The 25,441-nt window shown below is 54.3% G+C and overlaps 2 protein-coding genes across 2 annotated transcripts; one reads left to right on the forward strand and one right to left on the reverse strand.

Moving 5' to 3' along the window:
• The first annotated feature begins 1,630 nt into the window (after window positions 1–1,630).
• TGME49_223750 (hypothetical protein) lies at window positions 1,631–9,530 on the forward strand. Its single transcript, XM_018780015.1, has 5 exons — window positions 1,631–3,426; window positions 4,063–4,170; window positions 4,591–4,680; window positions 5,572–7,184; window positions 7,933–9,530. Exons 1-5 carry the CDS (start codon window positions 3,286–3,288, stop codon window positions 8,024–8,026), a joined length of 2,046 nt encoding a protein of 681 aa, XP_018635909.1. The 5' UTR covers window positions 1,631–3,285; the 3' UTR covers window positions 8,027–9,530.
• Window positions 9,531–9,627: 97 nt separating this feature from the next.
• TGME49_223725 (hypothetical protein) lies at window positions 9,628–24,734 on the reverse strand. The gene is made up of 4 exons (XM_018780014.1): window positions 18,549–24,734; window positions 15,752–18,116; window positions 11,941–15,194; window positions 9,628–11,682 (listed from the first exon to the last, which is right to left on the reverse strand). Exons 1-4 carry the CDS (start codon window positions 24,445–24,447, stop codon window positions 10,637–10,639), a joined length of 12,564 nt encoding a protein of 4,187 aa, XP_018635908.1. The 5' UTR covers window positions 24,448–24,734; the 3' UTR covers window positions 9,628–10,636.
• Between the last annotated feature and the right edge of the window lie 707 nt (window positions 24,735–25,441).

Raw genomic sequence — 25,441 nt, forward strand, 5'->3', positions numbered from 1 at the left:
AGCGAGTCGGGCGAAGCTGCCAGTGCCACTAGTATTTCCATTTCCGTATTCCAGAGTGCCCCTGTGAGTTGAGTGTGTAGGAGTATCACCGTCTTCGAGAGGATTCATTGTTTCGAAGTTCTGATCTGGCCATACATTACCCAAATGCAACAAAGAACGTATCCTCACTGTGGAGGGCCTGACTGGTAGAGTAGTGGATTGGGGCTACTACTTCCTCAGCTATAGGGTGAACGCAAGCAAATGTTCAAGGCGCCTCTGAAGTGCAATCTAAACGATAGAATGATATATATCATTGCTTGGATTGGAAACATCACTACAACAAAGAAACCGCAAGTACAAGATGAGTTTAGCATTAGAGTACGCTGGCAAAAGCGAGTTGTTTCCAGACGACTAGACCGTTTGCGGGAGCTAAAAATGCTGGATTTCAATATATTACCCCCGAAAAGGTTATTCTGCGTCGGTTGCGTTTTAGATAGGTTTAACCCCCTGCACAGCCTCAATCCCCTTTCGAACTCTGTTCACTCCAGTTGTTAAGTGAGAACGCACTTGACTTCCCAGGAGAAACCGGCAGAATACCAACTCCAGAAGCTGATGCCAGGGAACACGGAACTGTGTTTTGTGCACTATCGAGCGACAAAACCGCAACGGTGAACGAGCAGGTCCCGTTTCTGTAGTAAGAGATTCATTCAACAAAGCCGAGGCCTGAATCGATATTGTGCAAACTATGCCGCCTGTGAAAATTCAGTCTCCCACGCTTATGGCTGCGACCCAGGAAACGGAGCTTGGGATTGTAACAAGTGGAAGCTTGGAAAGCCAACCAAGAATCAGATTTTACCTTCTCCAATGTACCCCTTCTAGTTGTTTCCGCCAAAGCCTGGCCCTCTTTATCCAATTATGGGTAATACATGCATTTGTGGAGTCACTGGAGGCAAATGAGTGGCTGCATAACATAATCCCTAATCAACTCGTGGCTACATAACATAAACCATAAACCACTCGTGGCTCCACGAATGGGCTCTGGAGGGGCATTTGTGGCTTCACGAATGGGCTCTGGAGGGGCATTTGTGGCTTCACGAATGGGCTCTGGAGGGGCATTTGTGGCTTCACGTATGGGCTCTGAATGTACTGTCGGGTGACAGGTACTTCACAAACTGGACTTACTAGCGACTTACTAACTCACATGTCGAAGACAACAGCGTTCAAACACAACTGAGGCGTTTGTGCGTTTCTGCGTCCATTTCGTGCGTTTCTTACTGGATCGTATATGGGACTCGAAGTTTCATCAGTGAACACACCGTGTGCCCGTGCGCTGGGTGTCAATGCATGAGTGCCCACTACTGTCTTGTCTCTCCACTGCTGACAATACTCCCTCTCTCGTTTCTCGCTTCCGTTCCGCTTTTTCCCCAAAGAAATTCCACCTCTTCTTCTACGAAGGAAAACAGGGACAAAAAATCTCGAAATATTTTCTACAGGGTTATTTCTAACCTGCCCTCCAAGGCTGGCTACCGGGTGGGCACGAGCTGCTAGCGTGAGGCAATGACGCGCACGCGTGGTGCTACTCTGCTCATCCGAACCCGTGTCTCTTGCTTGTGTTGGGTACAGCCACAGTCAACTTTTCTTTTCCACAAAAGAAATATGGCTTCCTTCTAGATCTGGCAGAAGTCATCTGACTAATTATGTGTTCCAGTACTTTCCCAAAGTGTCGTCCGCATTCGATGCAGACTGCATGGCGCCTCACCGGCCTTTTCCGGTGACGGTGACGCACTCGGATTCACGAACTACCGAGCGCGGAAATTAAATTAAATTTCCCAGCAGGTAGATCGTGAGTAAAGAGAACGAACCAGTGACTTGCTTCGCCTTCTGGTTTGCCACCAAGACGGTCCATGCCACTTTTTCTCTGGTTTCGTAGGCGTCCGACACTGTACGGTGGATGCCTAGCACCGCATCTTAGGAAAACCGATGTGTTCTTGTGTGGAAACCGTATCTCCCTTTTTCTCCCGTTAACTTTTCTTTGCTTCGTCGGTGTAGTCTAAACTGTGCACGTGTATTTCCCCGGGGAACAATTTGCACCGCGTGCCTCTTGATGGTCGACGCACGGTGCTTGTGTCCGCGGCTCATACGCCAGCTTGACAGGCGCTTTCCGTGTCACTGAATACGAAGGGGATATTTTCCGGTTTGCAGATTGCATCGTGTTCGACGAAGCGGTTCGTTGGCCTACGTGAAGCCTGCGAAGTGCCTTTTTCTCGCTGGCGCAGAATATTTCCTCGCTTCTGCCGCGCCGCGACGGACTAGCAACTTGTTCTTGTCTCCGGAATGAGACACGGTGTTCGAATAGGCGAACGCCATGTTGCCTCTCGAGCAGGGTAGAAGAGTGAAGGTACAGAATTGTGTCCCACTGGCATTGCTTGCCCTGCACGTATCGGGGGAATCTACCCACAACGCCAAAAGCCGTCTCTCATGACCACAGAACAGAAGACCTCAGGAGCCAATCCCCGGGTGACCGCATGGACGTAGCGCGTCCATGTCCACCACGGCGATTCCCCGGGTAGCCCTGTGACGCTCTGTGTCATTTTGTGCCTTCAAATAAACTCCTAGAACGTATTTGTCTATGTGTGAAAAGGCACAACCACTGGCGTTTCCTCTTGGCACTTCCAGAGCTCAAGTGTGAACGTGAAGAACCCTTCACCGCCTCATTAAGCATAACTCATTCTTTCGGGGCTTGATTGCGTAGTGCGTTTGTATCCCTTTGAGTTTCTCGTAAAGACACTTACGCAAGCGCTCTGCCTCGAACGACATCCGAGACATGTGCATCTCATGCACCTGGCGTGGCTGAGCACCAAAGATACATTTTTCGATCAGCCTTTGTTTGCATGCGGTGGTCATGGCACGGCAACGCTTCTCCTACTCATGGAAAAAGCTCCCAATTAAATGCTTTGGAAGCTTCTAGTCTGCATCCACTCCGCTCGGAGGGGTCCTCAGTGCCATCCAAATTCGTTGGAGGCGAGGCTGATCAGTACAATCGTGCTGATGGAAGTAATCTCTAAGACGGGTCTATTTGTAAGATTTTTCTTGGAGGATATACTACGTTTCTGATCTGAGGGATCCAAATCCGCAACGCCATTCTCGGCGCAATACCACCTGAATTTTTCTGCACGCCACTTCGCTGCCGTGTGTGATTTTCTCGCTGTCCGTCCTTTGACCCTTCGGACTGTTGTGAACACACCTCGCCGCTCTCCACGTCCTCTAGTTCCCCTAGGTCCCCCAGCTGGAGCCGTAAAGGGTTGGATGCGTTTTTACCCTTTTTGCGGAAGCGTTCATGCTGCCAAGATGCCGATCGGACACGGAAGCGCGGCTTACGCCCAACAGGACACCATGGCGGACATTGTGCAGGGAATCATATTCGAGAGGAATCGCGCCGTTTTAGAGGTAGGGAAAATACGGAATGGTGGTGGCTTCTGTGTGTTTTCAGGAATTGTGGAAGTGACTACAAGGCTTCATGCGGTTGTCCCGTTTTAAAATGTGGCTAGAATCAACGACGGGACTTTGATGATGACAAAATGCCCGGAGAATGTAGTATGTTCACTCGTAACGGATCGAGTTGTATCCGCGTGCTGAAGAGTATCATCTGTATTCTTCAAATCCCAAATGCCTGTCCGCGCAAGTTCGCGCGCTGGCAGTCAGACCTCACGTACCGAAGCACTCCGTCTCCATCAATATGAAGTCTTCGTAGCGGTGTCTGAAGCTGAGAACTTCAGACAGGTGAATGCGGCCTTCCTTGCTCTTCCACTGTCGTTTCACTGCTTGTTAAGAGGCGTTTCCCCAACGAGAGGAGACGCTATCTTTTGCGCCTTCGCTTGTCTCGCTGTGTGTTTTCGTTTCCCCATCACTGCATGAAATGATGCAAGTTCACTTCGTCTGGCAAGTGTACCTACCGGATGTGTACGCTTTCTCGTCCACTCTTTCCCTCCGACCAATCCAGAACACCGAGACCACTGGTTTGTTCGATTTCCACGCGAGCATCACTTCATCTTTATCATTTCCCCATGCTCCGTTTCCATGCAGGCTCGAGCAATGCGGCAAGAGGAAGAAGTGACTCTGGACCTAGTTCGGGCACAGCGGGACCGGATCGAGTATCTGCAGAAGGAACTGCGACAGCTTTCGCAGAATTTCGTGAGCTGCATTTCCTCTTATCTGAATTCCGCATGCATCGCTTTTTCAGATTGTTCGACACAGTCTCCTGCCGGGGAGTGTTTTCTCTCTCGACGCTAACTGTCGCGGTTCCATGTGTTTGCCCCAGCGTGCCAGTTTGTTAGCTGCCTTCCAAGTCTGTTTCGAGAGGCTTCACAGTATTGCTTTCTCCATTGAGTTTGTGTGTCTGCAGTACCGCTGAAGATATGAGTTTGCCACATGTGGATAACATTTTTTTCTGCATTTTAGCAATAACGACGAAGTACGCAAACCACCCGATAGTACCTGGTGGTGAACATTTCTAGTTCCGCGTTTTTGTATATGCGTACGATGGTAGACGCGCGTCCGGAGAATCACCTCCTCTGTTGGCGCAGCATTTTGTTTCGGTTCGACTGCTTGCAGAGACAAGTGTGTGCAAGTCAAGCTCTAAACCAGGAGGCGCGGTCGAAGGCAGTTCACCAGGCACAGGAAGAGTCACGGCTTCTCCTTCAGGTGATTGTTCACTCTCCCAATTTGTGTGCCTACATCCGGATGCATGTACTCAACTGGCGCCTTCATCCATACAGGTGGAAATGTTTATCTCTACGTGTAGTCAGTGTGTGCCTGCGTACCTTTGTCTTGTATGCGTTTCCAACCGTGTGACGTCTGGCAAGTGGATAAGCCTTTTTACAGCAAAGAAACGTATACAGTCTTTGTTGAGGCTGCTTTAAGCTTTCATCCTGTTCGACGCCTAAGCCGCTTTCCCTTTCTCTGCCAAAGAGCACATTTCGTCTGACAACCACCCCGTTCCTCTTCCTTCCTCCCTCTCGTCTGCTGCCCCGTCTTGCCTCATCTGCCGCCTTGTGCTTTCGCGTCCGCAAGCCGACTGCGTCATCCGGCTCCCCTCGGATGCCGGTGCGTCTGTCTGCGTTTGCTGCGTTCCCTGTCTCGATTCAGCATTTGTCTGTTTTATCTCGCACAACAGGTTGTGCTTTTGCCTTCTTGGATTGGACACTCTTTTAGCGTATAGATTACGCAGCTCCGAAACTGTATTCACTGAGTTTGACAAGCCTCCACGCCAACACTAGAGATGTCGTTTTGACCTGTATTTACATCAAGCGACGCTTGTCACTTCCATGTATCTATCTAGCTCACTTTGTAGTTTGGACTAGACGAAAGCAGCTCACGAATGGCGCTAGGAAACAGGAGATCGAATACCTGTAGGTTTGCTCCATATTCACTCTCGATGTTGGTGTGGCATACTACGCGGATCGCGGTTACCACTCGAAGTAACAAGGAGAAAAGGAGAAGTACTCAGATGCTAGCGTGACCAGTCTCGTCCTGAGACTACTGCTTCTTCGTCTCAATCGAAGTCGAGTGGCTTGAGAGTTTTGTTTCTTGCAGACCTCCCAAGAGAACACGGAACTTCAGGCACGCGCGCATGCACTGGCCGCGCAGTGTGAAGCGGCGCAGCAAGCGGAAAAGCATTTGAGTGAGAAAGTCAGTGCTCTGGAGCGAGTGCAGAAAACTCTTCAGGCTCAGCTGGTGGCTGCCGAGGCGAAGGGAAAGGACTATGCGGCCCAGCTGGCCGAAACAAAAAAGGCTGTAGAGTCCATTCAGTTCCAAGCTCGCGCGGCCGAGGCCGCGGTGAAATGTGAAGAGGCAACTCGCAAGCAGTACGAAGATCGGATCGCCGAACTGGAGCACCAAGTTGCCGAGTACACGACACGGCTTTCAGCCGCGCAAGAGGAAACGAAGAAACTTGTACTTGAGAACACGAAGGCGAAAACCCAAGTGGCGATCGCAGCCGCCAAAGCCGAGGTGAAAGCCAAGGCTTCATCCGCGGCGGTGGAGAAGGTGGCGGGAGAGGACGAGGCGCTCACAATGGAGAAGTTTCGCGCGAAAATGAAGGAGGAAGGGGCGGCGGCGAGGCGGCAGTTCGAGGCGAAGCTCCAGGAGGCGGAAGAACGGTACAGAAAGGACATTTCAGACGTCCGCGAACTGCTGGAGAAGGAGCGCACGCAGTGGATTCTTCAGAGCGAGGAAGAGAAGCGGCAGCTGCTCGCACAAGCCGAGAGCGAGAAAGAGCATGTGAAGCGACGCGTGCAGGAGGAGTTTGCGGCGCAGATTCGGGCGGCAGAAACGCAAGCGAAGGAGAGGAAGATGGACGCGCGAGAGGCGACGGCCAAGCTGCAGGCCGAGAATGAGGCCCTTCAGAAGGCGAAGGTAGCCCTGGAGGAGGCAGCGAAGCGTGAAAAAGAAGAGCGCGAGCAGGAGCGACAGGAGAGACAGAAGGTTCAGGAGCGGATGAGCCAGATGGAGGAGGAAGTGGTGCGTCTCAGGAACGAACGCGACGAGAAGGCTGTACAGGACCAGCAGCCGGGGGAGAAGAAGCTGGTCAGCGTGGAAGTGGAAGCGCTATCAAAGGAAGCGGAAAACTTGCGGCAGAAAGTGGCCATCCTTGAGAAGGAACAGAAGAAACTTGAAACAGAGAAACTCGGGCTGGAACGCGAGAATGCCAGACTGCAAGAGGAACTCGGCGAAGATGTGGCGAGCACCTTTGCCAGCGAAGGGGATGTCATGTCCGCCGGCAAGGCGAAGTCAAAGGAAGTGCACGACCTGGAGGACGAGCTGGAGAAAACCCGTGAAGAGGTGCAAAAGTGGAAGAGACGGGCGGTGCACGAGAGACAGAGGCGAAAGTCAGAGCAAGCAATTGGAGAAACGGACGACGAGAGCGGAGACGAGGCCAAGGCGGAACCGGAGGGAGGTGCAACATTCGACGAGGAAGAAGGCAAGGAGGAACAAGCAAGAACAGAGATAGCTGAGTTAACTACCGACGAAGCAGACAGTGGCGAGCTGCACTCACTAGGCGAAGAGGAGCTCGTGAAGAGACTCGAAACTATGCGCGAAAAACTCAAGACAGCCAGGTCGGTGTACATGGAGCTTGTGCAGAAGTACAACACCCTCGTCAAAAAGTACAACAAACTCATCGACGTTGTCGCAGCCATGGACCCAAGGTAAGATCGAGGAAAGCAACGGTGCGTTTCGGACTGCAACGGTATAAGCTGGGCACAAAGGCCTCCTCACACACGCGACGTGCGTCTTCGTTGCCGGGTCTCTCTCGAATCAACGCCACAGCAAGCGACATCTGTGCAAGCTGTCAGTTCTGGCCCTCTCTGTTTGTCCTCGGCATTTCCATTCCTCAACGGAATGCGTTCATTCCGTCGTTTCCGTATCTTGGGTTCCTCACAAGTCCCCTCTCCGACTGTGAGGACCCGCACGGCAAACAGCTATTCCCTGCCAGAGATGTTTCGAGTTGTTCCGATACTGCGATGTGTAGCATCGTATCGGTGATTATCTGCATCGGCTTGAAAGCAGCAAAACACAGAAACAACACAGGGGGTTGTGCACATAGCCATCCCAATTCACTTACCCTCGTTGCACTCTGGTTCTAGGAAACCAAGCACGCATACAACTGTTTTTTCGCTCTGTTCGTTTCCGCCTTCGGCTGGGAATTCGCATCGAGAGAGCATGAGAGCAGAAGTCCACGTGCTTAACAGAAACAAGGATAACTGGTGGTAGCCAGTCGTTCCTTTCGTGTGTGATATAGGCATTATTTCGCACACCTGAAATAGACGACGATAGTCAAACGAGAAACACAAGGGTCTGCTCTCGCTTCCACAGTCCACGCGAAAAAGCCCGTTTTCCGCTACTTGGCGATATATGGTAAAAGCTGTTTTCGTGTCCGTGCGTTTGGCTTCACAGGAAGAGGGAAAAGCACAAGGAAGCGGTGAAGACAAAGCAGGACATGCCGCTCGAGGATGAAAGTGGAGGCGGAATATTCAGCTTTTTCTGGTAGCCTGGGGATCGACGAAGCCGTACAAAGCTGACGTTAAGAACATAAAGATCATAGCCACGCCATGTACTGTAGTTACCACATTATCGGTCTTTTAATTTCCATGAATGGAGTCACCTTGGAATGTCTTTGCTCACGTTGTCAGTTCACATTCGTCTTGTTGCACTAGTCCACTGTATAGATCCTCACACACGTTAAATTTACTGATCTCGTCAGGCTTGCTTTTCAGGGAGAGACTCTTGCACGCACAGACAGGCGCAAACCTCACAGAGGACGTCAAATAGGAACGCAGAGAGCACGGGAGTCCCGCAGAACCTGCTGACGTCGAGGAGACAAACGAGCGTCGTAATGCTCTGGAATTGGACAAAGCATTTTTCCTCGTGTACCCAAGCGTAGGCGCAGAAGGGCGGTTTTGGTCTGCCTAGTTCTCTCTAGGGGCTCTAGTGTCCATCTAGAACACTGAGGGGGGCATTGTGATGCCTTTGCGTGTGCTGCTTTTTCCAAGAACAGTTGAATGCCGTGGTAGCTATAGGCAGTTCTCATGAGTCCGCATTTATAAAGACTAGACAGCATTCCGGTTTATCAGGAACAGGACCAGAAGCTTTTGTTCTGCGTGTTAGAGCGGATACAACGACAGCCCAGATTTCCATGAGACGAGATTAAAAGGGAGGCTTGAGAAATCGGGGTCTTTGTCTCGAGTGGTCAGTTTATTTATTCACCCGTGTTTTCTGGGTTGTTCCTGTGACCGATAGTGTCCGCCACGGACGGAACGTCAGGTGAAAAACGATCGTTTCCATTAATTGCGTCTCATCAAGGGAGTTTCACTGCGGTGGGACAGAAGTTTAGGGAAGGGTTTATTCATCCTGACTGTGGTTCGTCGTTTTTTTGATATCTAGGAAAACAACGCCTGTAAAAAGCTGTACGGCCTTAATTATCCTTTTGGCAGTCGCTTTCCTAGTGTGGGGCACGTCAGATTAGGATTGTGTTTGCAATCTCATCGACAATTTGTGGATTTGTCCCTACAGTAAAGCTACGGTCAATATGACAGAGAGGATTCTGTGAGCAGCGCAGAGCTCTGCCTAGTCTACAGCAGAAATGCTGGATGGGAGAGACGAGACCAGGAAGAAATCTTTGACGAGCTTGCAGTTTTATCTGCTCATGCCAGCATTTTTGTCGCTCGAAAACGAACACCCGCGTCACCCTATCAGAGTGTAGAAAGTTCGAGAGGGATGCTCCAGCGTGGACCGTCTAGGAACAGTGTTTCATTTCTCGTGACATATAATGCCGCCTTTCCGGTCTGAACTCCGTGCACGTAACGTTGGCTTTTCGACGCGAGTGCCACGTCGACAAACCGAGCAGCGACATACAGAAGCGAGAAAGCGCGTTGCCTTTACTTTCGAGAATTGTGGCTTCTCTCCGTGGCTGAGACGGATCCGAGTCGCGCAAATGGTTTACAAGAGGCACACAATAACAGTTGTCACGAGAAACGACACGCGTTACGTAGGCACCTTGCTCTTCGAGCAAGTGCTGTTTCTTAGATCAGCAATTCTGACTGGCAGAAGCGGCCTTCGCGCAAAGGCAGAGAAAGGGAACACCACTGAAACACCGTATTTCGCGCTCTCTAGAGAGCTGTTTCGCTCGCCTTGGTAGAGCCAGGTAGAGAGGCAGCAGTTTGTCGCCGTTCAAACGGAAGCAATTTCGAAAGTGGCTTACCTGTCTTCTTTCCAAGAAAAGGCGTTTTGCGTGTCACCTCTCCAAGCGTAACGCACGACGACGGGAGCGAAGAGTTCGAAGAGAGACAAAAAGACGCGCGACCAAAGCATAATGTTTCGGGAATCCTACGGGAACGTCCTCGTGCCACTCTCCACGATCCAAAGTAGAGCCTCCCATTTCATGACACGTGGAATGTTCTTGAAAGAGAGGCGGGTGGCTGTCGTTTCCGTGACAGGGAAATGCCGAATCGGACATTTAAGGCAAAGTGAGGGAGAGACTCTCTTCAGAACTTCCTAGGAACTCAAGGAGCGACGAATTGACTGGCAACATGTCCCCACTTTGTGACTAGGGGAAGCAAACGCGCACCAACTGTACGTTCCCAACTATCCGTTGTTTATCGTTCATCCGCGACACGCGTGCTAGCGCCTCCTGCCCTTCGCTTTCGTCTCCTCACGAGTTCCTTCTGTTTACGCGGTGTACACAGACTTCCGGAGCATCCCTCTGTGTGTGTGTGTCGTTGTGTTTCTCGTCCGTGCCCTCACGCGCGTATAAACGCTTTTATTTCTCGCCCGCGTTTCTCTTCCACCGTATCGCAGTCTGACCGCCAAAACCCCACCAAGATGGCGAAACACCAGCTGGACGTTCTGTCATTTTTTTGAGAGCTTCAGCGAGCCTGAAAACTCAATCGACGCTTGCCTGGTGTGTGCCTCTGTTGTGGTATTTCCTTTCCCCTTATCGGGCCAACTCCTGCCGCCTCTTATCATTCGCGCTGAGGCAACCCTCTCCGTTCTCAATGTCTTGACTGCTCTGAACCCCCTTCTTCGGTTTGCACCTCGCATTCACCTTTGCGCTCTCTCGCCTTCTCTCTAGAAGATTCCTCTTTCTGCACCTGGTCTTGATCTATCCACGCGCGCGCTTCTCGTCTCTGAAAAGAGCCCGTTTGTCTCCTTCGCCTTTTTGTCGCGTCGCCCACTCCGCTGCAAGGACCTCGCCGGCAAGGCCGGAACACGAGGCAGTCGGCAAACGCTGGAACTCGAGGGCAGAAAAGGCACCTCTGGAGTTACGGAGAAGACTGGCAGGCGTCAGTGAACAGTGGGGTAAAGGGATGGCTGCGACGCGTTGGTCTTCGAGAGTCGCAGACGAGGAAAAGCATCTGCTGTAGCGGGCTGTCTTGTCTTCTGGAGTCAATGTCACAGCTTTAGGAGCCGGTGGCTGACGAAACGCAGGACACGCGAACAAGGGAGAGAACGGTGAAGAGCCAGACACGAACGAGGGACGAGCTGCAGACGTGAGGGGCCGGAGAACGGACGCATACTTACCTTCTCCTCCTGCTTCAAAGGTCTTGCGCAGGAACTGAAAGAACCTCTGTGAGTCGTCTCCATGTCCCTCTGAGGCAGCGCTGCGACAAGGAAACGCGCGGCCTTTCTCGTTCAGTTTCCCCGGAGAAGCCGAGACCAAGGACGAGACAGGGCCGCGTTGCGCCGCTCGGGCGAGTCGAAGTTTGGCCTTCACGAGGCGCATGCTGTCGACTGGGTCGTCGGGAAGACGCTCGCAAGGCGGGGAAGACAAAGACGAAGAAGCGAGTGAATGAACCTCGACGGGAGAAGAAACGGAAGAGCCAGCAAAAGACTCAGGCGTTGTCGTGGAACGTAAAGCGCGGCAAGGCGTGGAGTCTGACAAACACCACAAGTTCCGCGGCGTCGAGAAAACTTGGAACGACGAAGGAAGCGAAGCGGGAGAGATGATTGGAGTTTTGGAGGGGACCGGTGAGACGCCCGCGCGCATGATGGGTCTTCTTTGGAAGGCCATATTTGGAAGAGAGACCCTTTGAGGCTCGCGCCCAGACGCCAGGGAGAGACGACAGTGACCTCCGTCGCCGCGCTTCTCCTCTGGCATGTTCTGTTCCCTTCTCTCTGCTGAGACATCGCTGCCTGCACGGCGAGGACCTGTCGAGGGCACAGAGACGAAAGCAGATCAGGAAGACAGGTCAGAGGCAAGCTGCAAGTAAGGACGAGTTGGAGGGACGACGACGCCTGCCTCGCCGTCCTCGGGCACCCGAGCAAGAGAAGGAAAGGCAGAACGAACGAAAGCGGGAGACGAATCAGAAAACGACAGAAACGAGGATGGAAAGGGAAGCAGTTGAGGGGAACTCGGTACCGATTTCCAGCTTGGCGAGCGAGCAGCGACGTGTCTCTCTTCCTCACCTCTCTGGCGAAGTCCTGATGCAGGTTTGTGGGGACAGACGGACGAAGGCGCCGAGGGAGAAGAGGAAGCAGGACGAGAAGATGAACCTGCAGAGATACGCGAAGGCTGACGGAGAGAGGCAGGCGACGAGGGCCTGGATGCTGAACCTTCGCGTTCGCTCCTCCTGCATAAGCGTTCTGCACCCTGTCGCTCGCGAGAACTTTTCCTCTCTCGCTGTCGCAGATTTCTGGCCTCTTTGGGGGACAAAACGGACTGAGAAAGAAGCGTCTGAATCCGCGTTGAACGAGAACCGCAACGTTCCCTCTCACGGCTCTTTGTTATTTCTTCGTTTGATAACTCCGTCTGGTCTCGCGAACCGTCGTTCCCAACCACCCTCGGGCTCCGAGAAAAATGCGTCGCGTGTCTCAACAGAAGTTCTGGCAGCCCCCTGAGGCGCGCGAGAGAAGGCCGCTTTAGTCCGGAGGAACGGACAGATCCAGGTGTCTCCTGCGTCTCTTCGGAACCCAGTTTGTGTCGATCCAGCATGCTATTTGAGCCTTCTTTTCTCTCACCTGGATGTCGAGTTCTACCTTTTCTCTCATTCTTTGCTGGTTCCCCACTCTCCCTCGCTTCCTCATGGGAAGCTACCAGAGAGGGACCAGGATGGGCGAGAGGCTTTTCGACAACGTACGTTTTAGAGTCAGACGCAGAGTTCGAACGTCCCAGGAAACAGACTTTTCTAAACTTCTCGATGTCCCCTGCATGCCTCCATTCCTCGATTTTTGCCCGGGTCGTGACAGCTTCTTTTGCTGGGTGTCTCTCCCGCCCGGGCGCGTGCCTCCGTTCGGCTCCGCCTCGGCGACTCCTCGTACGGCCCCAGCCGCCAGCCTGAGAGCCGAGAGGAGAGCGAAGAAGAGCTCTGGGGTGTACTTCCACCTCCCGTTGTCCAGCTGGTACTTCTGTGGCGACGTACAGAAGACCTCCAGGACCCGTCGCACAAAGAGGCGACAGCGTGTACATGCCTTCTTCTGTTGCTTGGATGGCGCAAGTTCGAGTCTGTGGCTCCGCTGAAGTGTCTTGGCATTTCTCTCCTTCGTTTGCTTCCCAAATGCAGACTGAAGAGCCAAGCCACATGTGCGACGCTGTCTCGGCGGAGTCGCTGGTGAGAAGCCTCTCGGGTGGAGGCTCGCGCGCCTTGCCCGCACTGTCTCCATCGCGGACCTCGCTGTGGGGTGGGCACGAAGGAGCTTCGTCGCCAGCGTCGGCCAGCCTCTTGTTGACATGCCCATTCGCGACAACGTCACATGCAGATTCTTTTGTGTGTGTGTCTCCGAGTGCTCCAGCGGCGTCCAGAGTCTCGTCGCTTGTCTTTGTCGCCGTTTCTTCTCTTCCCGTCTCGCTCGCAGCCCTCTCCACGTTCTGATGCCCACTTAAGCATAGCAGTCTGTCCTTGACGGTCGAAGCAGAAGAGGCAAACTGAGCCGGTAGGTCACTCTCGTCGCACCCGAAAGAAGAAGAGGAAGGAGTAGAGGAAGAAGGACCCCAAGAGAGAGACGGGACAGACGAAGAAGACGAGAAAGACAGAATCATAGACGAGGTGGAGCAGGAAGATGCAGAAGAGGAAGAAGAAACGCACACAGACGAGGCAGAAGAGGAAGAAGACGACAGAGAAGAAGACGGCGCCCTAGACCTGGGCAAGGTTAACTTCATCTGAGGAACCCCCTTTGACACAGACTCAGTTTCTGGACTCTGTCGTGTCTCCGAAGATAAGTTGGAGTAGAAAGAAGCCTCAGGCGCAGAGGTGTGAGCTGCGCCTGCACGTTCAGACGGCTGCGGAGAAAAGTCGATGGCAAATGTAAATTCAGAGCAAGCTGGCGATGCGAGAGGGTCCGCCTCAGGTGTCTTCAAACCCGACTGCCGAAAGGGACGCTTGCCGGAGATCGAAGAAGAGAGTTCTTGAAGGGTGAAACTCCCCATGATTGACTCCTGTTCTTCCTCTGTTTCTTGTGAATCTTCTGACAACAATGGTGGGGGTTTGCTTCGCTCTTCAGATACTCGCGTTTCCCCCTGCAACAGTGAAGGCTGCAGAGCGCCTTGTTTCTTATCTGGATCGCTCTCCCCTTTCGCGTCTTCTCCATGGCCTGTCTGCCTCTCCCCCAGGGGTTCGTATCTGTCTCCTGTTTCCTTGCCCACGGGTCTGTCGTCGGGAGTATGGACAGCCGTGAGGGCGGAAGAACGAGGTGCTGGCGCATGCTCTTGCTCGTTTATTCCTGTCCCTGGTTCTGTCGGTTTCTTCTCATACACTTCTTCTTCATTCTGACATGGACCGTTTTGAGTTCCTGAAGCCATTCGTCCCTCGTCTGCCGGTTCGGGGACTTCAACGCTCCTTCCTTCTCCGGATTCCGACGCCTTGGGACTGTCGTCGATTTGCAAAGCTACCGCGTCCTCCTTCAATTCGCTCTTACCCAAGGCGTTCTCAGAGCTACTGGCAGAAGCGAAAGGGGGCAATGAGGCCGACGTTCTAAAGGCCGATGCAAAGCAGTGACAGCCTAAGGCAGAGCGACTCTCTCTACTCGATTCAAGTACCGTAGCTTCCTCCACTTCTTCTGGTCTCTCTCTCGTCTCTTCCTCTTGCTTCGTCTCTCTCTCTTTCAGCTTCTTCGCTCCCCCCCCTCGTTCCTCTTCTTCTCCACCTTCTGCACAGAAAAGAGGCTCTTCCACCTTCCCTGCCTCCCCATGTTCTTCCTCCTTCGTTTGGGTTTCCTCGGGATTTCTCGCTTCTGTTCGGCGACGTGCAGAAGAAGGCAAAGCGCGCGCCAGAGGCGAAGCTGGCCCGGTTGCTGCTTTCTCCTCTCTCTGGGGAAGCTGCCTCAAGGTCCTCCTTCTCGGTTGGATTTCTCCTGTCTCGCCGTCTCCGTCTCCCCTGCGGCAGGGGGGCGAGCCAGCCGAGGAAAAGGCTCTGCGCCTTGCCGTCGGACATCTGCGGGGTGTACTGGCAGAGAAAAAGCGACAGTCGGCGAAGAAAGAGGGGACTGCCCCAGTGAAGGCAGAGCGCAAGGTTTGAACGCGTTGCGCCAATTCTTGCCGCTCGAGTGCGCCCTCTTCAGTCTCTCCACCTTCGACTTCTGCTTGTCTTCGCTCGCAAACCAAGGGGAGAAAGCACCGTCGAGGCGACATAGCAGCGCCTCTGGGGCGCCAGAAAGTCGGAGGTGAAGACGCCGCCTCCCCTCCGTCGAAAGCGGCAGAAGTCACGGGCTGCAAACAATGGAATACGCTGAAGAGCCGAGACGCGGAAGAGAGACACGCGAGACAAAACGCATGCAGAAAGAGAGAGAAACGACGCAGGAACTCGTGGGCAAACTCCTCCAGAGAGAGTGTGTAGCTGTCAGTATCCTGCAGCCACAATCATGAAGATTCTGAACGTTCTGTTCGGAGAAACGCGACTGCGTAAACTGTGAAGCTGACCTACAGGGATTCGTTCCGTCGACGTGCATGCGGTGATCAAAACATCTGCCTTTCTAGTCGCTTCGATGCGTTCTTCTACAATCATGCATCCGCATCTGCATGTATGAGTGCATGTATACATATATATATATATATATATATATATATTATGAACATGGGTGCACACGTATGTTTGTACGAAAGCATACATATATATAGGCATATGTATATGTATTTATGTGAGTGGTGGTAGGCACGCATGCATGCATCTAAGACAGCATCCACATTTTGTCTGTTTGTGTTTCTGATGACAGCGAGTTGAAGAGATGCTGTTGTTTATTGTGTGGCGGCCCAGAAGAAGCTGTGTGTAGCCCTTTTCCTGCGCACTTATCCAGCAGTTTCCTTGTTTCCCCGTTCGTTTGTTGAAGCAGCCAAAGGTCTTCTATGGCCGCCTCGTCCAGGCAACTGGGGGCCTCTGCTTGTGCGGCTTCGTCGTCCGCCGTGTCTCCTCTCTCGCTCGCCCCCTGTCTCTGTAGAAGCGCTTGCCTTTCTTCTTCGTCGACCTCCTCTGTCTCTGTCTCTTCGGCCGCTGGGTGCGCCGCTTCACCAGGTTTGTCTCTGAAGGCTCTCAGCAAATCTCTCAACTTCGTAGATGCCGGCTTCCTCCGCTGTCCTGTGCTGTCCTCCACCTCTTCGTCTTCGGTCTCTGTTTCTTCCTCGCTGTGTCCGTCCCCTGTCTGTCTGTCTCCCGCGTCTTCGTCTCCCTGGTCGCCCCCGTTCTGCACCATAGAGAAGGAACCTGCGGCAACCTCGGCAAGAGAGGGTCTTGTCCCCAAGTGGCTAGCTGCTCCCAAGAGGCTCTGGGGTGCCCCTATACGCCATGCGCTCGTCAACGGCTCGGCGCCTCTTTTGGAGTTTCTGCGCGACCGTCTGCGCTTGCTCGGATCAGCTGAAAAGCAGCTTTTCCAAGAAACGAAGGAGAAGAGCGCGGCAACCTCTTCTTTGTCCGGAAGCAACATACGAATTTCAGCCGCAGTCGAGAGAAACGGAGACAGCGACTCGGAAGCCGAGTCGCTCAAAGCGCGGACAGATTCAGCGTCCTGTTCTGCATGCAGTTCGGACAGATCCAAAATGCTGTGCTCATCCTCTCGTGTGTTTCCTTGTGTCTCGCGACTCACGCGAGAACGAGAAGGCGAGGATGAAGAAGAAGTGGAGGAAGAGGACGAAGACGACGCCAGCGAAGAAGAACATGAAGAAGAGAGCGACGAGGAAGAAGAAGTGGAGGAAGAGGACGAAGACGACGCCAGCGAAGAAGAACATGAAGAAGAGAGCGACGAGGAAGAAGAAGTGGAGGAAGAGGACGAAGACGACGCCAGCGAAGAAGAACATGAAGAAGAGAGCGACGAGGAAGAAGAAGTGGAGGAAGAGGACGAAGACAACGCCAGCGAAGAAGAACATGAAGAAGAGAGCGACGAGGAAGAAGAAGAACGGGGAGACGAGGAAGACGAAGAGCAGGGAGTTGACGAAGAAGAGAGCGACGAGGAAGAATAAGACGAAAACGAAGAGGCACGGCACGTGGTGCAGCGAAGGTTTTGTGTATTTTTGGGGGTGTCTGCTTTATCTGAAAACTCTCTGTTTCCGGGTGTCGGTGAATCTGTGTCTACTCGGGCCTCATTTTCTTGGTTCCGCTCACTGCACCCATTTCTCTCTCTGTAAGTCTCTTCTGTCTCCTGCCCCGTGAAGAGCTCCTCACCCGCCCCGGCCACGGAGCAAAGCGCGGCATCTTGAGCACCGTCGGCTCCCCCAGAGACAAGAGAGGGAACAGAGAGACAAGAAGAGAAAACCAACGAGGGAGAAGCAGAACATGAGCCGCGGCCGCAGCCTGCACCTCGCGAAGAGTCACTGCTGTGAGCCGTCGTTGCAGATGAAGGAACGTCCTGCAACGAAAAAGGAGGCGAAAGGGAAGAAGAAGAGGATGAAAGGGAGGAAGACAAGAAGGAAGTGGAGGACGCTGAGGTAGAAGGGGACTGGGGCATTCCGGAGAGTCTCCTGCATAGCTGAGACGTCGCCTCGAGTTCCTCGGCAATGAACGAGAGGGTAGCACTTGCGTCTGCAAACTGCAAAGAGGAAGACAAGGAGGTAGCTTGGGAAGTCGCAACCGAGCCCCCTGGGGTGCATGCCTGTGTTGTTTGGCCATCGATGAGATCGCGTAGCCGAACCTCCGACGTCAGCAGAAGAGAACGCGAAACAGAAGATCCTTCCACTTTCGAGCTCATTTCCCTCAACAGCGAATCCACGAGCGCTGTCGGATGTACAGGAGCCTCGTCGGCTGTCTGAGTCGCCTCGCCTCTTCCATTACTCTCCGGCCCCGCAGCCAGTGCCGAGTTGCTCTCGTTCCTCGTTTCCTCCTTCCACCGCTTGAGTCCTGCTTCCTGTGAGACAAGAGATCCAGGGGAGAAGAGGGAAGCGAAAGACCCGCAGAGAAGTCCAGCTTTCGCCAGAGTTTCTTGCACGACGTCCGCAGAGGCTGGTGACCGTTCTCGTCCATCAGGAGCTCCGCGAGAAGTCGGCGAAAGCAGGTCCGCGAGAGAGGCGAAGAACTGCGTGGAGGGGGAAGACGCTTCAGGAGCTTTGCCCCGCGGTTTCCCCTCCCCTAGGAAGCACTCTGAAAAAGGCAGAACCTCGCGAGGCGTCAGAGGCAAGTGCGCAGCCAGTGGGTACGCCGCCAGGCAATGCTGGCCATGCGACGCGTCTGAAAGAGACACAGGGAGAGGAACAACATCAGGCTCGATCTTCCATTCCTACACGAACAAGGAAGCGACAAACAGAAGAGACAGTGCAAGCAGACACGTAGATGTGAACCATTGGTGTGTCTCCGTTTCTCGATGTGAAGAGACGGACCGCCTGCCCAACGCGGTAAACGAGTGAGAGCCTCTGCTGCAGGCATCACCCTCGGCGTCTGATCTACAAGAGTGAAAGGCCAGTGCGTGAGAGCGATACGCAGATTGTTCTTTTCTTTTTAACCTCTTTGCGCTTCGGAGCTCTACATATCTGCAACGCTCATGTGATTTGGCTTCTGTATGCGTTCCCCCAGTTTTTACTCGCTCGTCCGCTCTCTCTCTCTCGCTGAGCACGCTCTCGGTCTCTCGATTTCGCGCCTCCTCATCTCTAACTCGCTTTGTACCTTTTCCACCCGCTTGCGACGGGTCCTTGCGACTTGGTGGCGAGCTTGTCGGATCGTCCTTCGTCCTCTTGTGTCTCTCGGAATCTTTCGTCTTGTGCGTCTTGGAACCCACCGAACTCGAACTGTGTTCTCGCCCGTGTCGCCTGGACGAGGCGCGCGAAGGAGAGAGATAGGAAGCAGAAGCTAGACGAGAATGAGAAGGAGACCGAGAGGGCAAGTGCGAGTTAGAGCGAGAATGAGCAGCTGAAGGGGAGACTGAAGGTGAGGCACTTTTGTGTGTTTTGCTTTTCTTGTCATGAGAGTGGTGCAGTTGGCTTGGCAGTCGCTGGGATCCGTGGGGGCGTTTCCGGGCGTCTTCGTCTCGGCGTTTCTCTTTCTGTTGTGCCTGCTCACGCTGGGCAGACCCACCCCGGGAGATACGTCTTCCCCTTGCCAGAGCCTCAGGGCTCGGCAAAGTTGAGGCCGTCACAGAGCGCCGATAGGAGTGTCTCTCGTGAGCAGACGATGATTTTTGCTTCTTCAGGGACGCGTTATGGCGCTGTTGCCGAGACGGAGAGGGCGACAGCGACAGCGGTTTCTTCGAGTGTATGCGCTTAGGGGAAGTCATGCCGACCAAGGGGTTGGCCGAGGCGCCTCGCTTCAGTTCTTTGTTCGGCTCTCCAGGAGGCGCCTCCCTCGCCTTCTTTCCCTTCACGCAAGTTGAGGAAGAACTGCTTGTGTGGGTCTTGTGCGTCTTCGCTCTCTTCTCTCCCTCCTGGGTGGACTCAGGCTTCCCCAAGAGTCTCCTGTGGTGGCTGCGCGTGCTCGAATGCGAAGCGGCGCGACTCAGGCTCCTGCTGGGAGACGGGGACAGGGCCTTGACAGACTTTGTATGTTTCTCTTTCTTCGCTGTCTTGCCCAGATTTTTGTTTCTAGAGCGAGCCGTGTGGTGGCCTCGGGAGACACTCGCGGTCGACGACGCTCTGCTCACACTCGCGCTAGGAAGCGGCGAGAGGGCGGTCTGGTCTCTTGTCTTGTCCCAGACTTCTTTCGTCGGCCTCTTCCCCCCCACTTTGCCTTTCTCTTTCCTCTGCGCGTGTGGCGCGTCAGCGGAAGACGAAAGCTTCACCGGATTCCCTTTGCTTCGCGTTGAAGACGCGCGGGAGCTGATGCTCTGCACAGTCGGCGAGGGCGACAGCGTCCGCGCCGCCTTCTCTTTCTTTTTTTCTTCTTTCACCTCCTTCTTCCCCCCCTTGCTCTCCTGTTTCTTGTCGCCCTCGTTCGCTTTTTTTATCTCCGCAAGCCTGCTAGTAGAGACACTCCCGTCGCTTCTCGAGTTGGCCGCCGAAGAGGCACGACTGAGACTTCTTGAGGGAGGGGCAAGGTCTCTCGGAGATTCTACTGGAGAAGCCGAGCGCCGAGGAGAGGCCGGTTGGTCTGGGGCTGAAGCGTTGGAGCCTGAGCGACGCGGCGGTTTGGAGCCTTTCGCGGAAGGGACTTGCAAGAGCTGTACAGACACCAGATCTCTTGAACTCTTCTGACCTTCTGAACTCTTCAGGTCTCCTGAACGCTTCGGGTGTCTTTCCTCGGAGTGAGGGGAGATGGGCGACGGTAGGGAGGGAGAAGCGGCGGAAAGGGAGGAGGCGCGACTGCCAGAGTGGATCGACGACGGCGGACGGGAAGCGATTGAGGAGGCCGTCTGGACAGAACAAGAAGAGGAAGGACACGACTTTGACGAAATGGACAAGTTGGGAACGCTAGAAGCAGCGGGTCGCGAGCTGAGAGGCGACCCTAGAGAAGGCGAGAGGTGCCTCTCGCCCCTACCGTCGTGCCGGTGTCTTTGGAACCCATCTGTTCTTCCAGCGTGTCTTCCCCCATCGCGACGCTTTCTCGCGGTCGCTTCTTCTCTTCTGCGTCGCGCTCGTGAGGCTAGAGCCGCAAGGAGGGCGTTCCGGGTCTCACAGGCCGCTGCGAGTTGCGAGCGTTGCTCGGCGTTCAGCTTCAGTGCGGTCCCTCTAGGTTTCTGGTCTCGCTTCCACTCTTCGTCTCTTATTCTCGGATTTTTTGCGCCTCCACCGTGCAAGGGGCAGACTGGGAAGGCGCCCTCAGGCGCAGAGGCTTCTTGCAAACTCTTTATCTCTTCCGTGCACGCGTTGGCCCGCCGGCAGCCTTCAAGGGTCGGCATGTTCATACCTGGAGGCGTCAGACGACTCCGGGCGGCGCGTTCCGCCGAGCGTCTTCTCAGATTCGCGCACTCCGCTTCTTGCACTCGACTCAGGCGCTCGACGATCTCAGCTACACGCTGCGCTCGCGAGGCGCCCGAAGAGAGAGACACTGAAGTCTCGAAATTGCTCTTCGGGGTCCCCAGAGACGACGGACAGCTGCTTTCCGCTATGCGCCTGCCACTCGATCTGCCTAGGTAAAGACCCGACGGAGACTCGAGGCGAATGCTGGGCTGGCGGGTGTGGGGGCTAGGCGGGTGGGCACACGCAAGGGCAGAACCGAGGTTCTGGGTGTGGCTTTCGGACAGATCGCTGCATGCTGCGGCGTCGGCCTCAGAATCCCCTGGAAAGCAACACTTGGCGGGAAAACGCGATCGTGCGGTTAGAAGAGCTTTCTGTTGAGTGTCGATACGCTTCGCGTTTTGAAGGGACAGACGGGGGAGGCAGGTGAAGGAGCGCAGAAGGGTCTCCGTACGCTTGTCTTCTTGGCCCCTCTCGCGGGCGCGGCGCCTCTTCTCAACGAATTCCACTTCAGCCTCAATGGCTTCGACCTCTGAAAGGTGAGTGCATCGGCTCGCTTCGAAGAGCGGCGAAATTGGTGACCGGCGGGCCGCATGAACGCCGTGGCAGGTGTCAGCATGTATGCCGCTGTCGATGCACCCGCCGGAGTCACGGCGACCGGCGGGAAGTCCGTCTTTACACTCCTCCACCCGCTGGCATTGATCCAGTCTATGGCGCAGGCGCTCGGCGGCAATTTCGCCTGAGACCCGAGCAGGAAGCCGTGGCTTGTCGTGCGAGACAGACAGGAACGAGGAAGTCTCCATGCTTTTCCGCTTCGGAAGACACGACTCGTCGCGGGTCTCTAGACAGTCACAGTGGTGACTGCACCGCAGGCCGGTACCCTCAAGCGGGACACGGCCGAGACAGCTTCCTTTGTCGATTCTTCCCGGTACAGAGGACAGAAACGGGGCGGTAGAAGTCGATGAAGAACCCGAGGCCGGGAGAGAAGATGGGCCGGATTTCAAAGCGCGCAAAAGAGTCGTTTCCGTGTCGGGTCGACGAGAGCACAGTGGTCTTCGTCTCGAGCTCGAGAGCGACTGCGAAGAGCAGATACTTCGTTCACTTGTGAGCTCGGGATACGGCGCGCTAGAGAACACCTGAAAATTCGACTCACAAAACTCCCGAGAACACCCACTACGCTTGCTTTCCAGGAAAGGCGTAGAGGCGGCTGCCGAGCTGGCAAAGTCCCGCCTTCCTAGTGAAGGGGAGCGCCTGCCCAAAGAATCCGCTTCCCTTTTGTACGAAACTGACGACAAGCCTTGTTCATAACTCAGATTCCCACGAACCCGTGCGCTGGGCGACGCGTTTTTCAGGAGCTGGTCGGCCGTATCGATAGCCCGTCTCGCTTCCACTTCATCCGTGGGTTCTTGAAGAATGCATCGGCCAGGCGACAGAGGCAGATTGTCGCGCGGAAGATGGTTTCTCTCGTCGTGGGTAAGGCGGTGAAGTTTGAGACAAGGAGGAGGTGGATACTGTGTCGCCAAGCTGTCGAAACATCTGCCAGCGGGCGAATTTGTCCGGCATGCCGCAGACTTCCGTTGCGTCACGCAGTCCCCCAGAATGGTGCTCACGGGGTGACAGTGCGGCGAGCGACGTGAGAGATCCACGGGAAGAGCAGACCCCCCGCAGACAGACGGCAAAGAGGAACAAGACATATTAATAGCTCCATGGCAGTGCGCACTAGTTAACAGCGGACTCGGTGTACGGAGCCCTGAAAGTGGACAGTGCTCCGAGGAGCTGGCTCGGAACGGTCGACGGAAGGAGTGCATCTCTCCTTGGCAAGAAGAATTGGGAAGGCTGCCAAAAAACGAGTCCTCCTGTGCAGCTTTTGCGCATCCCGTCACCGGGGTAAGGCGACCAGAACGGCAAAAATCAGAGAGTTTTGTTCTTGTCTTCCCTGAGAGCCACTGGCCCCGTGGAGGGATGTCTGAGCAACAGTCGCGCAAGGAGGGATCTGCTCTGCATCCCGATCGACCGCCTACTGGACTGCAGTGGGTTCGGCCTTCTTGGGAAGGAGGACGCCGGGAAGGCGAATTCCTCCGAGAAGGCAAGTACACTGGGACATTTCGCAGAGGACGAGTCGCGCTTGAAGTTGAATAATCCAGAGGAGCGAAACGGCGCGATTGTGCACAGGTCGGACTGCATCTTGAAGTCGACGGTGGTGGACGTGCTACTACCCGTGGACGGCAGGTATCGCTAGGAGAAATCGTACGTTGAGCATTGGACTGGTAGAATGCCGAAAACCGTCCATCAGAGTCGACGTTGGCTGCGTAGCAGCGTGAACGGCGCGGAGAACGGGCACGAATAGGTTTGAGTTGCTTTCCTCCGATTATCGAAATTCCTGGTCGGTAAGAGTCGGTCTCACTCACTCGAGCATTGCAGTGGAGTCTGTCTAAAACATCTACACGCGATGTCCCTCTTCCATACTTATTTTCAATGGCGTGAGACGGCTGGAAGCCGGAACGCGGCGACTGATGTCTTGGAGAAAAATCCCGCTCGCTGTAGTTGTAGTGGGCAACGGGGTGGTATGGTGGCGCAGTTTTGTCCAACTCATAGGACGTTTGATGGGTTCGAGGCGGCGAGATAGGCGGGGCATATCGAGAAGGCGACAAAGAAAAATCGGGAAGCGTGGATCCGGTACGGCTGTCATGAGAAGTTCGGGGATTCTCGACAATCTTCCTGTCCCGCGAATGCGGCCGATGCGACGTTCTGGAACCATAGTTCCTCGATGGCGACGCGAATTTTCCGCGAGAATGACTGGGATTGGAACTGTCACGGTGTCGAGAGTGATGGGAAGGCGAAGGCGAGTGGTTCCGAGAGCTCCGGTGATGCCCGTGGCGGTACTTTGAGTGCCGACTGTGGTGCGAACTGTGAGAAAGGCGGCCGCTGCCGTGAGAGTGGTGGTCGTTACTGTGAGACTTTTGGATATCTACATGAGAATTCTGCAGGCTGCGGTGGTGGGACACACTACGGCTGCGAGAAAGCGATTTCTGAATAACCCGAGAAGAGCTGTGACGTGTGGAGTGGTGGTTAGCGCTGCTAGCACGGCTCCCAGACGAGTGCTGCCGAGCAGGTGATGACGAACACTGCTTTCCCGTTCGGTCTTCTGAGGGTGGAGCAGTTAACGCCACAATCGGGACATAAGTTCCGTCAGTAAGTCGCCTTCGCTGGCTCGCAGAGTTTCCTCCGACAAGAAGGACGGTGTTGGGAGCGTTGTGGAACGGTGTGTGGCTTGTTAAGGACCGGGAGAGGCGACTGCTTCCTGAAACATGCGAAGAATGGCCGTTTCCTGGTTGAGGATTCGTCGACCAGGAACGATGGAAAGGCCGTGGAACCGATAGTGGCTTGGCGTCCATTCCAGTGGATGGAGAACCCGATCTGGACACACTCCGTGACGGTATTCTATGAGACCCTTTTTTCCCCGAACACTCAGAAGCTGCTTCGTGCCGATACGGCATGTAATTTCCTTGTGGAGACCCAAGAGATCGGCTTCCAGATTGAGAAGAAAAGGGAACGACCGGGATGGGCGGCGAAACTCCCTTTACGTCTTTGCGCAACGGAGGCGACGAGCGATCCTGTCGTGGCAGCGCTCTCTGCCCTCCATGCTGTGTTGGAGGGGCAGACCCCCAGCGCTCCATTCCGGGAAGAAAAGACAACCAACAAATCACCCGCTTCCGACAAATAGGTTAGCTGCGGGAAATGGGGGGAAAGGGGGGGCAAAAGAACTAGTAAGAGGTGGGAACCCGCTTGGTGAATTGCTTGCACAACGCTGCCGTGTTCTGCAGACTTTGCTCCTTAACAACGGGCTGTGGAATATGCAGCTGCCACTTGGCTGCCAGTTTTTCAGGTGCCGAAGAACATCTAGATGTCTCACCGGTTTTCTTGTAACAACGCTGGAACATTCTGAGCGTGAAGATCCCAAGAAAATACTTTAAGAGTTGCACTCCAAAATACAGATGGTTTTTACAAGACGCATGAGCATTCTGTGTCATTTGTCTTCGTACGGGAAGCGGCCAGGTACTTTCAGTCCCGCGTTGAGGGAGCGGGGAACCTCTTTTTGTTTACCACTCTTGTGATAAAGACTCATGGGGGGTAAATCGGAACACTGTTGAAAAAAGCGATCACAATGCAGCCGAAACGAGTCAAACGCACAGGTCACCCGGTCCAACGAGGTTTGTGCCAGCTGATCGCACAAGAAACGCGGGAAGCTTACAAGTGTCGATGTGTCTCGCTACTGCTCTTGCCACGGTTGTTTTGGTCTAGTTGGTGTGAAGAAGGGCAGTAAGAGATTGCGCTTGAAACAAATCCAGTAAAGGGAGTAAGGGAAGGCCGATTCTGTGGCTTCACTCAAATCTTTTGACACATGTTTTCTGCAGTCGTTTCACAGATTCGATAATCCCGCAACGGCGAAGTTGTCTGATCTGCGGGACGGGGGGCGCGCAGCAACAGTGTCCTTGTCATTGCTCTCCTCCAGCGCTACCGTCCAACTGGAATATTGCGAACTCTCCGCTACGTGTATCGTCTCGACAAAAGTGTGGCCGCGGACTGTGTGATGAAAAGGGGCAGCGTTACTCTTCAAAACCACAGTTAAGGAAAGAAGAACAACGAAGCGCGCTCATGGCACATTCTGCT

The sequence above is a fragment of the Toxoplasma gondii genome, chromosome X, assembly GCF_000006565.2.
Source record: "Toxoplasma gondii ME49 chromosome X, whole genome shotgun sequence".
Lineage (NCBI taxonomy): Eukaryota > Apicomplexa > Conoidasida > Eucoccidiorida > Sarcocystidae > Toxoplasma > Toxoplasma gondii.

Excerpts from the sequence above, each read along its gene's own strand:
- TGME49_223750 (XM_018780015.1), top strand. The coding sequence starts at position 3,286 with ATGCGTTTTTACCCTTTTTGCGGAAGCGTTCATGCTGCCAAGATGCCG. Across the intron at positions 3,427-4,062 it reads GGAATCGCGCCGTTTTAGAG|GCTCGAGCAATGCGGCAAGA; the intron begins GTAGGGAAAATA and ends GTTTCCATGCAG. Across the intron at positions 4,171-4,590 it reads GACAGCTTTCGCAGAATTTC|AGACAAGTGTGTGCAAGTCA; the intron begins GTGAGCTGCATT and ends GACTGCTTGCAG.
- TGME49_223725 (XM_018780014.1), bottom strand. The coding sequence starts at position 24,447 with ATGGAGCGCTGGGGGTCTGCCCCTCCAACACAGCATGGAGGGCAGAGA. Across the intron at positions 15,195-15,751 it reads ACAAGGAAACTGCTGGATAA|CGTATTCCATTGTTTGCAGC; the intron begins GTGCGCAGGAAA and ends TCGGCTCTTCAG. Across the intron at positions 11,683-11,940 it reads ATCAGGACTTCGCCAGAGAG|GTCCTCGCCGTGCAGGCAGC; the intron begins GTGAGGAAGAGA and ends TGCCCTCGACAG.